The sequence below is a fragment of the Narcine bancroftii genome, chromosome 1 (genome assembly GCF_036971445.1).
Source record: "Narcine bancroftii isolate sNarBan1 chromosome 1, sNarBan1.hap1, whole genome shotgun sequence".
Classification (NCBI taxonomy): Eukaryota; Metazoa; Chordata; class Chondrichthyes; order Torpediniformes; family Narcinidae; genus Narcine; species Narcine bancroftii.
In genome coordinates this window covers 400,192,817-400,207,526 of record NC_091469.1, presented here as the reverse complement: position 1 = coordinate 400,207,526, position 14,710 = coordinate 400,192,817, and the positions used below count along the sequence as shown (strand labels likewise).

The 14,710-nt window shown below is 36.8% G+C and overlaps 1 protein-coding gene across 1 annotated transcript in view; it reads left to right on the top strand.

Moving 5' to 3' along the window:
• LOC138759554 (diacylglycerol kinase beta-like) overlaps positions 1 to 13,652 on the top strand; it is a 62,820-nt gene extending 49,168 nt beyond the window's left edge. The window contains exons 5-7 of the mRNA XM_069930209.1: positions 1,687 to 1,803; positions 12,892 to 12,965; positions 13,568 to 13,652. Of these exons, the coding sequence (XP_069786310.1) occupies positions 1,687 to 1,803; positions 12,892 to 12,965; positions 13,568 to 13,652 (276 nt within the window). The remainder of the gene's footprint in view (positions 1 to 1,686; positions 1,804 to 12,891; positions 12,966 to 13,567) is intronic.
• Positions 13,653 to 14,710: the final 1,058 nt, after the last annotated feature.

Below are 14,710 nucleotides of genomic sequence, written 5' to 3'. Positions count from 1 at the left end.
GACAGTGCTCTTCTGCTTCATTGCTTGGTGGATTATAGCAGACATTACTTAAAATCAACTCTCCACAGATTGATGTGAACTTGCAACCTTTGAAGGAAAGTGTTCTCAACTTGATTGCATTTAACAAGATTTCATCTTCCTTGAACTGCTATGATTCCAGTGCTGCACTGGGACACAGCAGTTAGTTCTGCTGATTTCCAGCTCCAGGGATCCAGGTTTAATTCTAACTTCAGCTGCTGTCATTGCAGGGTTTGCATATTCTCTCTGTGACCATGTGGGTTTACCCCTGTTCTTTTAATTTTCTCCTACATCCTGAAGATATGCTAATAGTTAATTAGAGCCTGAAAAATCACACATGCTGTGCATGTAGCAAAAAAAAAAGAATCAAAAGACTTTGGAGAGAGAAGGATGGGATCACTCTGCTACAGGGCTTTATGCTGTCAAAGGGCTGAGTGCCTTCCTCTGTGTCATAATGTGTACTAGAAATGCCCAGTGTCAAAGTTTACATACTGGAGTTAAACTTTGCCTAGAAGGACAGAAAGTGAACCATTTTGCACTCTTAAAAGTAGTGCATTTTATTTTAAATGTTGAACTTCAGACAGCAGAGTCTAGGAGATGGGCTGTAAAAGTATGTACTTTGTCAGATATACTGTAAAGTCCATATGCCAATGGCCAGGAACATGCTCGTGTTTTCACTGCCAGGATTGCAACTCATGAATATACTGAGACAAAATGCTCAGTGAGGTAAATGATGTCTCCAGTGCCAGTCTGTTTAAGCAAACATGAGTTATATTCTATTGCTAAAGCAAAAAATTGTGAATTTGAGCCAGTGATTTGAATATTTGGAGATCTTCATCCTTAAGGTTTCAGTGTCCATCTCGGGTATCAGAAACATATTAAATAGAATTATAAAAAATAGGATACCAAAAGATTCCTAAATCTTCCTGTTAAATAGCAGGATACCTTAGGCCTAAAATTAGACAGGACTCAAAAAAGCTTTATTTTGATTGCATTTATAGCAGCAAAAAAGTGCATAATAATAACTTGGAAAATGAAAACAACCTTAAAAATACAACAATGGTACTTAGAAATTAATAAGTGTATTCCATTAGAAAAAAATTACGTACAATCTAAAAGACAAATATACTTTATTTGAACAAATAGAGTATATTAAAAACCACCGATTTTAGGCCTCCATCTCTTAAAGTGAAAATACTTAAATATGGAATTTTGGATGACACAATGTCTTTCTTTCCTTTTGTTTTCTTTTATTGTTTATTTATTTTTCTTTTTTCACTTTTTTGTTCTTGCTCTACATTATAGGGGATGGGAGGGGGGGAATGAAAATATCACTATATTTTAATGATGAATATTAGTATATATTATTGACATGGTTCACGGCGAGGTATTAAATAAAAACTTTTTTTTAAATGTTAAAGAAACAGTAGAACATCATGGTAATCCTGAGCTAATGGTTGGATATAAACAGACTGAGCAGTTGTCATCATTAATGTATCGTTCGTTTAGCATCACTTCAGTGGAAAAGTTGAACAATTTTGAATAAGACGGCATAAACTTTTGCTAAAGTGATGGTAGGTGATTCCATGTTGGTATTTAATCCCCAGAATGTGTTGTTAAATTTAAGAGATGAGCTTTACAGATTCTGCTGTTTTCTTTGAATTGCAGGATAGGCAAGCCACTGTGAAAAGAAGAGATGATAATTCTCTGCAAACAAAAAAGTCCGAGGAGCGCGTCAAGATACAACGAGCTAACTCTGTAACTGTTGACGGACAGGGTTTGCAGGTATGTTACTCCACCCAATGAGAAACCAGCATTCTGTCAATTCTGAAGATGGAAAAAATGGGAGAAATTTGTAAAGTGCAACTAAACAAATTGCAAACATCAGTCTTGAATAGAAGTTCAGATCGGAGGTATTCTTGATGTCTCAATAAGAGTGCAATATAATATTGTAATGAAAAGGAAGGACCAGTTGAGAAGACATTAATGAGAATGGATAAGTAAGTTAGAGGTCCAAATGTTGAATGAATTGTCTTGCAGATAACTAAGGTTCCAAGGATAAGAAGTCAACCAGCTCTTTAAAAACAGCTACACCGAACCTACTGAACAAGTTTATCTTTCATTATCATGCCAATCTCATGCAGTGGTAGCATATTTCATTTTTCCTTTTTGTTTATTCCTACTGAGCATCAAGTTGCCTGGAATATTTTGTTCTTAGAGTTAGGAAAGAGTACATTTCAAAGATCTGGGAGGACTTGCAAGCAAGGTATTGCAATATTATGTACGACTTGGTATAAAATTTCAGAGCAGTACAGTTTGGAAATGGTTCTCTGGCCCAAGAAGATCAGATCAACCATCAAGCAGCCATTTATATGAATAGTACACTGAACCCATTTTCTTTAAATTCATCTTGATGCCATCACTCACCTGTACATTTGGGCAATTTTTACTGGTCAGTTATCATACCAATCAGCAACCCTTTGGGTGGAGGAAGGAAACTGGAGCAGTGGGAGGAAATCCATGCATACCTTGCATTGTGCCAGAGCCCAGGATTGAACCCAGGTTACTGGATATGTGAGACCACAACTCCATGACGTGGGCCAATTAATTTGCAAAGATAGCCTTGACGACAAACTCAAAGCATTTACTTTGGACAGTATCTTGTCATGGCAATCAGTGAATAGACTGTTTTGGATTTAAACATGTTTCATAGAGATGATCCAAGCATGATCGTACATGATAGAGAAACTCAAGTCAAAAATTAGAGTCTGAAACTTGAGGGCAATTGCAAATATGAAATTGACTAATCAAGCTGGAAAATAAAACAATGAAAGAAAAAAAAAAGATAGCAGGTATTTACAAAGAGAAACACGATAAGCTGCAAACTCTGTGATTGTAGAAAAAAACACTGAAATGTTTATTCAGCATCTATAGGATCTTTTGACAAAAATATATTGCTGATGTTTCAGGCCAGAGCCCTGGGTCAAAGGGAAAGGGAAAACTTAAAGCAATCATATCATGAGAGAGAAAATGCTCACCAAACTAATGGAACTGAAGCAGTCAAATCCTCTGGACCAGAATGCCTGCAGACTTGAAATGAACTTCCAAAATATAATTGATGCTGGAAAAATCCCAGCAGAATGAAAAATTGCAACTGTAAATCACAGGGACACAAAAATGGGAAACACCATCCACTTTGACATTCATCACTGGGAGAATCCATGATCAACAACGTGGTAGTGTATTCATGCAATTTAATATTATGATGGCATTATAAAATATGAATCATATTTTACAAGCATATTGAAGTTTAGTAGGTGAAAAAAGGGGAATCAGCAGATGTGTATTAAAGTTTCACTTGGATATTCACTTAGATTACATGGTCATAGCTGATGATATTAAGGATAAAGTATTAGCATGGATAGAGGATTCATTAGCCACCCAAAACCACATAAAAATTACATTTAAATGAGCAAGCCATTACTACTGTGATGCCAAAGGAATCACTGATGGACTCTCATGACTTATTATGTGATAGGTACAGTGTACTGAAGCCAAGTTAGCTGCCAAATATCCAGAGAGATGTGGAAGAAGCAAAGAGTCTGAATTGGAAAGATGAAGTGAATGGGCAAAAATTTGGCATAAAGAGTTTACTGTTGGGAAATGAATGGCATCCACTTCAGTAGGATGAATAGCAAAACAAAATGTTGTTTAATCAGTGTGAGACAATATGCTGTAGTTCAGAGTGATCTGGGCATTTTGAAAATGAAACAAAAAAAAACTCAGCAGGTTATCAAGAAGGCAAATGGAGGTTTGGACTTTATTGCAAAAAGGAATTAATTGTAAAGGTTAGAAAGTCTTGATATTTTGTAGAGTGCATTTGTGAAACCATAACTGGAGCCCTGCATACATTTTTTGTCTCTTCATGCAAAATGGGATAGAATTGTATTTGATATGGTTTAGAGAAACTTTACTGGGTAATTTTTGAGAGTGGAAATACTGTCTTGAGTGGAATGTTTGAACAAGGTTGGATCCATCCATGAGTTTAGAAGAATATGGTGATGATCTTTAAAAATCCAATATTTTGAGAGGCCTTGATGGTGTGAATGTTGAAAGGATGTTACTAATTGTGATGGAACCTAGAGAAGGAAACATTCTTTCAGGATAATGGAGCAACCCATTTAAAATAGAGATGAGGACATTTTTTTTAAATGTTGAATATTGCAAATCTTTGGTTCTTTTCCCCAGAAGCAGTGGAGGTTGAATGTTTGACAATATTAATGGTCAAAACAGACAAATTTATGGTGAATAAAACAATATGGGGAATTGACAGAAAAAAAATGCTGTGACTGGGACCTTCTTGAATGACACAACTGATTTTTGAGGCCATATTGCCTTGTTCCCTTCCAATATTTATTGTTATCTCCTGGTCCTGTGAAGGGTATTCCTTTCCAGGGCACCCAGAGCTTTTTATTTCAGCAGAATTTCTTTTGTTATTTTTCACTTGCTTTGACCTTACAGAACAAAACTGTTGACTTGCTTAAAACATTCAATCTTTCCTTTACAAAGCTTCTTTTACTATTAGGTGATCCCAGTCTGTAAAATTCCATTCAGCATGGCATTGTGATGGATAATTATGGAAGTGTTGATGGAAGTTAACAGTAATTTGCACTGTAGATTTACTCCATTACGGTTGCCTCATTTAAAACAATAGGAGGGCATGCCAGTGCACACAAAAAATAATTATACCCTCAGGCTGGAATCTTGATCAAGGTTGGTTAAAGTGCAGTCAAGTCACATGAAGCAGTTTCCCATATTACCTGCTAGGATTTTCATTTCTTGGCATGTGAAATAATGAGTGACATTTGAAAAGCAATGTAAAAATACTGGTATTAACTTGGATATCCAAGAGAAATGGCCTTGGCAATGCATTATCTCATATACATTGATTCATCATGTTGCAGGCAGCACGTGAATGTGGTCAAATAAAATGTTGAGTTCGCAAATAATTTTAGACATTGGGCCAGACGTCATGAATTTGTGACAGTGACTGATAGATGTTTCAATCTTTGAGGTAATATTTCTACTCATGTTGTATGGAGATCAGCAAACAGTCCAGGAATTTCTAGTTTGAAGTCACTTTTAACAGTGTCAGTTGTGGGTGGTGATCATTGAGCTACTTGTTTACATTTGGCTCTGTTAGGTGAAGACAAAGCGAAAAGTGGAATATAGTATTCAAAGCTGAGAACTCTAATGTCAAATCAGCATTGCATGTCGATTTGCATCACTGTCTTAATTCCCTACTATTGTCATTTTTTGTTTGGTGAGGTGTCAGACAGAGTTGTGTTCTATCACCACATGACCTATATAAGTATAGGACCTATATAAGTATAGGACGACACAGTGTCAACAGCTTCTGCTATGCAGATGATGCAGTACTGATAGCAAACAGTGAAGTAAATGTACAGGAATTAGAATCTACCATCAATACAGAAAGCAAAAGACTTGGCCTAACTTTAAACAAAAAGAAAACTGGAGTAATGGTAATATCAAATAAACCTGATATTCCAAATTGTAGGATTATATTGGGAAGTGAAATCCTGAAACAAGTACCTTGGATCATGGGTAACATCTGATGGCAAATGCGAAATAGACATAAAAACAAGAATAACAATGGCAAGAACAACATTTATAGAAATGAGAAACATCCGAACAAACAAGAAAATGGCAATTGATATCTGCCTTAGAACTTTCAGCTGCTACATTCTTCCTATATTGATGTATGTCTGTGAGTCATGGACCATCAAAATTGCAATGGCAGAAAGAATCAATGCAGCAGAGATGTGGTTTCTCAGAAGAATGCTATACATATCAAATATGGAAAGGATCACAAACGAAGAAGTTCTACACAGAATGAAAACAAAACGTACATTACTGAAAAGAATCAGAAAACAGCAATCACAATTTGGAAACATCATATCAAGAGATACATTTAGTTACAACTGGAAAGCTGGAGGGAAAAAGAAGGAGAGGCAGACAGAGAATGAAAATGATAGATGGATTAACATCATGGTTAGAAGCAGGGGCGGCAGCAACTACAATTTGGAGGGTCAGAGACCGTGATGGGTGAAGACGTGATCACCCATGCCGAAAGGCAAGGCTCCTGAACGAATGAGTATGCTGAAAGATCCTTTAAGAGGACAGCATTCTGATGCAACAAAACTGTTGAATTTGAATGGTGTGCCTATCTAGTGGACTTCAAATTGAGTTTCGCACCTTATGTTCAACCTGGCCCAATTTAGGCCTAATACATTTTATTTAAGTTCAAAATAGTGAACCATTACTTCAAAAACTCAGAAAATCTCTGATGCTAATATCCAAGAATGCATTAATTAATTTGATTCATTTCTGTAGCAGGTTAATCAAAATGGGACAAAAAAGGCTCAATCTGCAAACAATTGCTCTATGATTTTATTTTTATTTAAAACAATATGACATGCTTCTATGATGTTCAAATGGGTAATATATTGAATCAAGTGAAACTAAAAAGACAAAGCAAGTCCCATGGTATCCTTGATCTGCTCTGAATGAACTGATTGCAGGCTAATGAAGTTGCTCTCACACAGCTACAGTGACACAGCTTCAACTCTAAGCTCATGAATGCCTGGCTGTCAGTGTGGAGCTTGCATGTTCTGTCGATTTCCAACGATATACCTTTGCTCTGGAATGCAACTCTTTCAAGAAACCTGTGTATCTCCATGTCTGACTTTCGTTCATTTTTCTCCCTTCACCAATCCTCCCCACTTTCTTCACATTACTGCACACATTTGGAGGGCATAGATTAAAGCTTAAAAATGTGGATGTTCTCCATAAATCTCTATTTTTCTTTCTTGAATTTTTAAGCATTTCTGTAAAAGATAACTCTTTGAATATGCTTGTCATCATTATCATCCATTCTAATGCCTCCTCCTTGTTTCTTGTATGACTCAGTGACTCTGTTTCTTTATTACACTCTGGAAGGTTTTATCATCTTAAGTTGCTTTATAAATTGAAGTTTTTATTGGTGACAGTACTATTTTGTCGTTGGGAAGCATGGCTGTAATCAGTCAGAATGCACAACAATGTACTCCGATACACTGCAGTACCTCCTCACTAGGCTGTTCATCACATCTAGTGCACAGGAAACAATTTTTGTTAATGGCGAGGCCCTTAAAATTTGCATCTGGTTAAAATCTCCCCTTCAAAGGAGAGAAGACGCCTTCTTGCACTTTAATAAGCTGTTTGTGAACTCTCAAACTCGCTTGCTCTTGTGCTAGGTGGTGATCCCTATGGATCTGGTAGATACCTTCTGTTGAAATGCTGCTTGAAATGAAGTAATGTACGATAGATCAATTCTAGTCAGAGTGTTCACCTCAGTCTATGCACCTGCAGGGTAAGGTAAGAAAAGTTAGAATGTAATTTAGTGGTAGGTAGGGTCATCGAGTTTTACAGCATGGAAATCAGCCCTAACAGTCCAACTTCCTTCCACTACACTATTGTTGCATGAGAATCAGAGGATCTTGAATTATTCTTTGTTGCCTTTGGTAACGTGCTTTCCTGCCACTTATGAAGGTTCCCCTGCCTTCTATGAGTTGCAGCTTTTTTTTGCAACAACTTGTTGGCTTCCCAGGTTTTTGCCCCTCCAAATGGTAAGATGTCTTTTGACACAGTTCTTAGTTCATCAAGTCACCTGTTACTTTCATTAGCCCTGAAGATCCAATAGATCCAATAGACAATAGGTGCTGGAGTAGGCCAATTGGCCCGTTGAGCCAGCACCACCATTTATCTGATCATGGCTGATCTTTCTCCTTCAATAACCAATCCTAGCCTTATCCCCATTACCCTTAACTCCCCTGCCCACAAGAGCTTTATCCAACTCTCTCTTAAATCTATCTAACGGATCCACCCTACCCTCTGTGGCAATGTATTCCACAGACCCACAACTCTCCGGGTAAAAAAATTCTCCTCATTTCTGTCAAATGGCCTTCCCTGTATTCTTAAACTATACCCACTAGTCCTAGTCTCTCCCATCATTGGGAACATTTACTCTGATTTCATCCTGTCAAGCCCTTTGATAATCCTAAATACCTCAATTATGTCTCCCCTCAACCTTCTAAACTCCATCGCATATTATTGAAGTCTTTCTAACCTATCCGCGTATGACAATCCTCTTCTGCCAGAATCACAGGAGTCATAGACTTCCCAACATCCATGCCACGTGCATATAAACAGATCACCCCTCTTGTTACTTGGCACATTTTGGGCCAGAGATTGCATAGGATAACCAGCAAACGCCACTGTTCTTCGTAAAAGTCAGGAGATGGAAAAAGGTTGGGCCATACCATTCAATGTAAAAATGATTAAAAGCATCTGGATAGTATTTAATTATTCAGAAGCAAATGTTTATTGAGTTAATTTGCAGCACAATGCTTAACATAATTGCTGAAGTGGTTTATGAAACTGAAATAACAGTGTCTGAAGTCAGTGAATGTTTTTCTTTTATTTTGTTGAGACTTTGTTGTCCATAAGACAATTATAAGCAGAACTCTGTCACTATCTGAGCATGTTACGTTGAGTAAAACAATTGAAGCAAAGGATCTCTGGAGTGGGAATAGCCCACTGTACATGCATTGCTCCAAGCCATGTTTTGACATTCCAGATCAAAATGATCCTTTCATTAAGCTTGTTTCATTGAAGATGAGCCAGGTTCTTTTCAGCAGCCAGGTAATTAGAACATTAATTATTTCTGTCACTCAAATGGACAGGTTGTGAATTGCAACTCCCTTGCTGTCTGCCAAGTTGTTTACGAGGCTGACTGAAAATTTTCCTCTTGCATAACTTGTTACAACAATCATGAGAAATGAATGTTCTTATGCATTGAAAAAAATCCTTGCATTATTGCCTCAATAATCTAGCCAAATAAACTCATTGTGATTAAATTCTAATGGTCAACAACTCTGTTATCTAAAGCACGCCATTTTCTCTCCATCTTAACAACTAACTCTGGGTTGTATTTGTCAATATTTTTCCTTGTTATTTGTCAAGTTTTCTTTGAAAGAGTTCTTTGATGCAAGTTCTTGCATTTGAAATATAAATGGTTTTTGGAAGCTTTATTTAAAAGACACATGTGTTACAATAAAAGGTAGAGTCAGGATCTGCTCCCTCGCGTAAAATAGACTCCAGACTGATTTGAATATGGACACTTTGCCACAGTGGTGGGGAAAAGTGGCACCTTGAGAACTATTACCCAGAAGATGTCCTCACCTTTGGAATAGGGAAGGAGAGGGGGACAGTACACAGGAAAGGCTTCCATTCATTTTCACGATGGCACATGAAACTTGGATTTTGTTCTGGTGCCACTCTCTGGCACTTGGCGGAATGAATGTTCATTTTGATTGATGGTATGATGAATTACTAGCTTATTTCTTCCACCTTGATGGCTCTTTCATTTTCAGAAAGAAATGAATGAATATGGCAGTTGACGTAAACATAAAGACGACACTTGTCTTTTGACATGAACCAATGGAGAAAGGGTACTTCTGCTTAATGCAATGATTCAGTGATCAGTTCAAGATCCAGTAAAATAAATACAATTTTCCAAGCTGTTTGCCCTCAGGTTTCAGAATGAGCTGCCAACTATGGGATGGGTGATAAAAGTGTCATCTCTTTAGCTTTGGCATTGCCAATATGACACACCATTAAATTATGGCTTCCAGCTGTCAGGAAGGATTTTACCGCTAGTGCTAGAAATAACATTATATATTTCTTTCGGTGTTAGTCAGGAAATGATTTCTTTAATTGCAGTGCTCGCACGTCTGTTCAGGTGTTCGAAAGAATTTAACTCTCTGGAACAGTGCATTAAGAGGATTTTTGAGTACTGCAGAAGTCGGAAACCGATTGCAAAGCACATTCGTATTTACTTCCCAAAGAATTAATGCCTTTACCAGGGAAGAAATGAAACAAAAAGGAATAACTGCGGTGCACTCTGGAGATACCATGGCAACGAAGGAGACCTATGCAATTCATTGATGTCTATTAATCATGGTTAAGCACATTTATCTTAGTTCTTTATAGCTAACCAGCATAATGATCAGGATTATTATTTATAATTAGAGGAAGTAATAGATCATACATAACCTTTGGATGAGTCTCATTAATTTACCTGATTCCATCGGGACTTCATATTGAGGTAGTTAGGTATTTCATCTCTGTCATTCTGTGCTCCAATGGCACATAGTTAATGCTCTGAAAAGGACAGCAACGTGATCATGGAAAGAAAAGTATGAGAAATGCTCCTGGGAAATTTGTGACTATTTTGTAGAAAATGTAGGACATGGCTTGAAAATTTGGGGTGCAGTGTTTTGAGACTTCATGGGAGTTATCTAAAATGCATTGGCTGATTCATGCCATTTCTTTTTAGGGATGTGTGGGTGCTAACATTAAATTGGAATGTCATGCCAAATGGCATTATGTTAATTATTATAATTATGCCACTTAATGATCAGAGATTCTTTTAATTAAATATTCTACCTGGTTAACTGTGAAAGTTGGAAAATCTAGTTAAAAAAACTGCTTTGAAAATAATTCATCAGGAGGACCATGTCCATAAATATAAATTGTATTGCAAAAGTTGAATTTAATTTGTTTCCTCACTATAAGTTAGCAGTATTCAATGTAACACACATGCATACAGCATGGTAACAGGCCATTTCAGCCCACGAGCCCATGCCACCAGTTTACACCTAATTAAACTATACCCCCAGTATGTTTTGAACGGTGGGAGGAAACTGGTGTTTGTTGTATTTTTATTTTATCCACCATGCATTTATTTATTTTCTGCTGAACAGTGGCACAACAGATTTTGATTGTGCTTTGTGGATCCAGTAATATCTGATTGGCAATATAGACTCAATGAGCCAAATAGTCTTCATTCCCTTGGGGAAACTTGAAAAATATAAAATGTGAACTGATATAAAATGTTTAACTGCGGTAAAAACCCTGGTATCCGACACTTATCTAGATGCCAGATAAATGAATTTTCCAGTTGGTTGAGATTGCATGTTATGTGTATTAGTGAAATAACTGCCAATTTTCAACTTGCATTTATTTTCCGTGATTTTCTTGCCTGTTGCTTGAGGCTGCCAGTAGGTTGAATTCTGTATAACCTGGGTTTAACTGCATTTCCAAATTTGTAGCAATTGTGTGGAACCTTTTATGATCAATTCATTTTAGTTTAAACTTTAATAGCCATGAGGCAAACATTAAAACTTTGTGGCAAGCAATGAAATAGTGAGAGCCAGCTATTGGTCTGTGCTCAAGGATAGGGGGGAATGGGGCACTGCTTCACTTTCCCTCAGAAATATTTCCATGATGTTCTTTTTCCTAATTCAACAGAAAGTTCACCTATTGAGCACTTGGTACAAACAGATGAGATTGAATGGGGAATAAGTGGGTGGCTGAGATCTGGAGCAGCACCTAAAACACTTGAGGAACTCAATGGGTCAGACTGTATCCATGAAATGCAATATACAATCGATGTTTTGGGCTAAAACTGTGGGTTGCCCCAGTTTTCCTGCATCTGCAGACTTCTTACTTATTTTGGATGAGCTCAGGGCAGTCTTGAGATGACCAGAGGCATCCCATTCACACCAGGTGTCATAAATTTCTGAATACTTCTATCTTGCTAATATCATCCAGGATTTAAGATGTTATCTTCTTTAATTTACTACCTCAAGAAAATAATGAAATTAAAAGAATTCCATGGCTGCCTTTTGACTTCTCTTTATATTGATCACGTTGTTATTTTAGGCATAAACATGTAGAAAGGGGTAGAAATGTAATTCAATTTAAGAGATAATTAAATGATCTCTTAATAATTTAATTATCTCTTAATAATGATATTGATAATGAGAGAATCCTTGAGGAACTGAATGTGGATGAGTTTGAAGAAATATTTAAAACAAAAGTGCAAGGGCCAGCCATGAATAGCAATGAAATGGTTTTATTTTAATCTTCTTGGTTGCATTGCCTCACCACATTGATTGTGAAGTTTATTGTATAGTATTTAACCACTGAACTCATTAGTGTATGCATTTGGCGCATGTAACCCTCTTGTGACTGGGATTTTATTTGTTTTGAACAGTGTAGTTATATTTAGATAATGTTCAGATATTTTGCTAAGAAATCAGTGCATTTTTATGGTTTTTTACAGTTCTTTGATTCTTTTCATCGAACTTATAATATACAACTGCATTTCCAGTTCCACAATTTTTTCCATTGCTTCATTTTCAGTATCTTGTAATTTTTCTGACAAATGAGAAATATTTTCTTCCAGTTCTTCAAACCTCTCAAAGGCTTTTGAGGACAAACGTTTGAGAATTCGACTAATTTCCTCCTTTATCAATTTTGAAGCATTTTGAAAATGTTTCAGCTTAATTTATGCATAACACATCTCTTACTGCAATGTTAAATTGTAAAGGCTTTTGTCATTTTGTTAAAATGTTTCTAATTGAATTGATTTCCCTAACATAGGAGGCTGCACTGTTGTGTCTGTGATGTATTTGAAAGGGATATAACTATGTTAAGGTATCAAGTAGAGGCAGTTCTGAGCTGTGAAATTCATCTAAGGTGTTTTGACAAGGTCAGGTGCCTCTCAGAGAGGAAGGCAGTGAGTTTTACAGGGACAGTCTATGGTGTCTTTCATATTTTACTGCACTGTAACTGCAAGTGTCACTCCAAGAGATTTAAACTCTTCTTAAAATGAGTTAAATGGTATGTAAATAAAATCCTTTTTAATGATGCTTAAATTTACATAATTTGACAACCTTTTTCCAGATCACACCAGTTCCAGGAACACATCCACTTCTGGTGTTTGTCAATCCCAAAAGTGGTGGGAAACAAGGGGAAAGGTGAGCCTCTGGTTTTGTACATCAGTGATTTAGGGAAAAGAGAAGCAACAAATTTTGTACTTGCTGAGAAATTCAGCAATGATTCAGATGCTGAGAGCCAATGTAATCTCCACATAATTATGGATTTGTTGTTGTGCAGTGTATCTTTATTGGCATAAATGCAGATTAGTCAGTATCCAACTCAAACAGAAGACATCATTCTACTTTGTCAAAAATGACAATGAGAAAGATTGTTAGTCATCTGAAATTATCCATGTTACTTTTGTTTCCAAGTTGGGTTTGGAGGTGAAATTCCTGGGGAAAGGTGATAGACCTGGCTGAAGTGGGTCTCCATGGCTTTGGAGACTCAAAGTGCCCAAACAAGGATACAAATTTCAATTTGTGGGAGGAGGGAAAAGTATGGGTTCTTATAACTAATTTTAGTGTTTGCTTACCCTACATTTTGACATTGCTTCTTTAACCTTTCTATGCTGGTGCTTTGTGAAATGAGTGGTCGCCTGGTGATCTCCACACAATTGAAGTTGTCTTTATGGGCAGTGGTTAATGAAACTAAATGCACTGGACTTGCAAAGACTTCCAATAATACTTGTATACATTCTTAGTCAAGATGGACAATGCCCACAGTCGGTTAAGATTAATGAGATCCAGCAGCTGAAGGGCCCCAGTAACTTGCATGCTACACTCTAAAGCAGGCGTTGACCCATCATTCAATGTAGAAGGAGCATCAATGTACATTTTAGGATGCTCGTGCCAGAGGTATGCCTGATGGGATGCTCACTCCTGCCTGCCACCAAGCTATTGAGATACCCGACTCTGCTCTCTTCAGCACAGTGGTGACCTCTGACAATATCACAAACCAAGGAAAATTGTGATCATTGTTAGCTCGTGACAAAGACTGTCAAAGGAATATTTATTGCAGCTTTTCCTGAAGTTACTGTTATTAAACAAATCTTGTGGAAGTTAATGCAGTTCTTCCCAGAGCTTATGCTAATTTCTTCTATTTCCTGCTTATTCCATAGGGTAACAATTAAAATCTTATCCCTAATAACTATATGTAAAGAATGGGTACATTTTGATGTGCTTGGAGAAGTGAAATGTCAGTTGTTTTACAATGTTTAAAACTCCAGACTTTTCTTTAAAAAAATATTTTGCACCTTGATGAATTTTGTTTATTCTTAAGGTCTAATCCAGCCCCAGAAAGCATGATGTAGCAGACAGGGGACATTCCTTTGCCTCAAAGAAGCCATTGACCTGCTGAGTTCTTCCGGCCGTTTATTTTTTTGCAACATAAAATTGACCTATGATCATTCAATTTTATTTTTGAAAAATAAAGCTAACAAGACAAACACTGCAAGATGATTTTATAAAGTTCCCCTTTTTAATCCCATTTTAGTTTCAATGTTGCATGATTGAAAATGTCACTCATTAATTGTGCAGTAAAAATAAAGAATAGAAAAATGAATGACCTGGTACAAGTGTCATGTCTAGTTAATATCCTCTACAAGTGCCTCTATTTATCCTCCCTTGTGACTTGTGCACTGGTTCAACTCGTATTTCTGTAAAATCACTACGTGGGGACATTAATTAGGTGCAACACCAGTACGAGCTTGACCCAAGCTCTCTCCTGGAAAAGACCTTCATTATAAATCATCATTAAGACTAAAATGAAAACAGTAACAATACAGATCACTTCTTCATTATTATTAAAAGATGAATTCACAAGTATTACTTTTTCTGTAAAGACT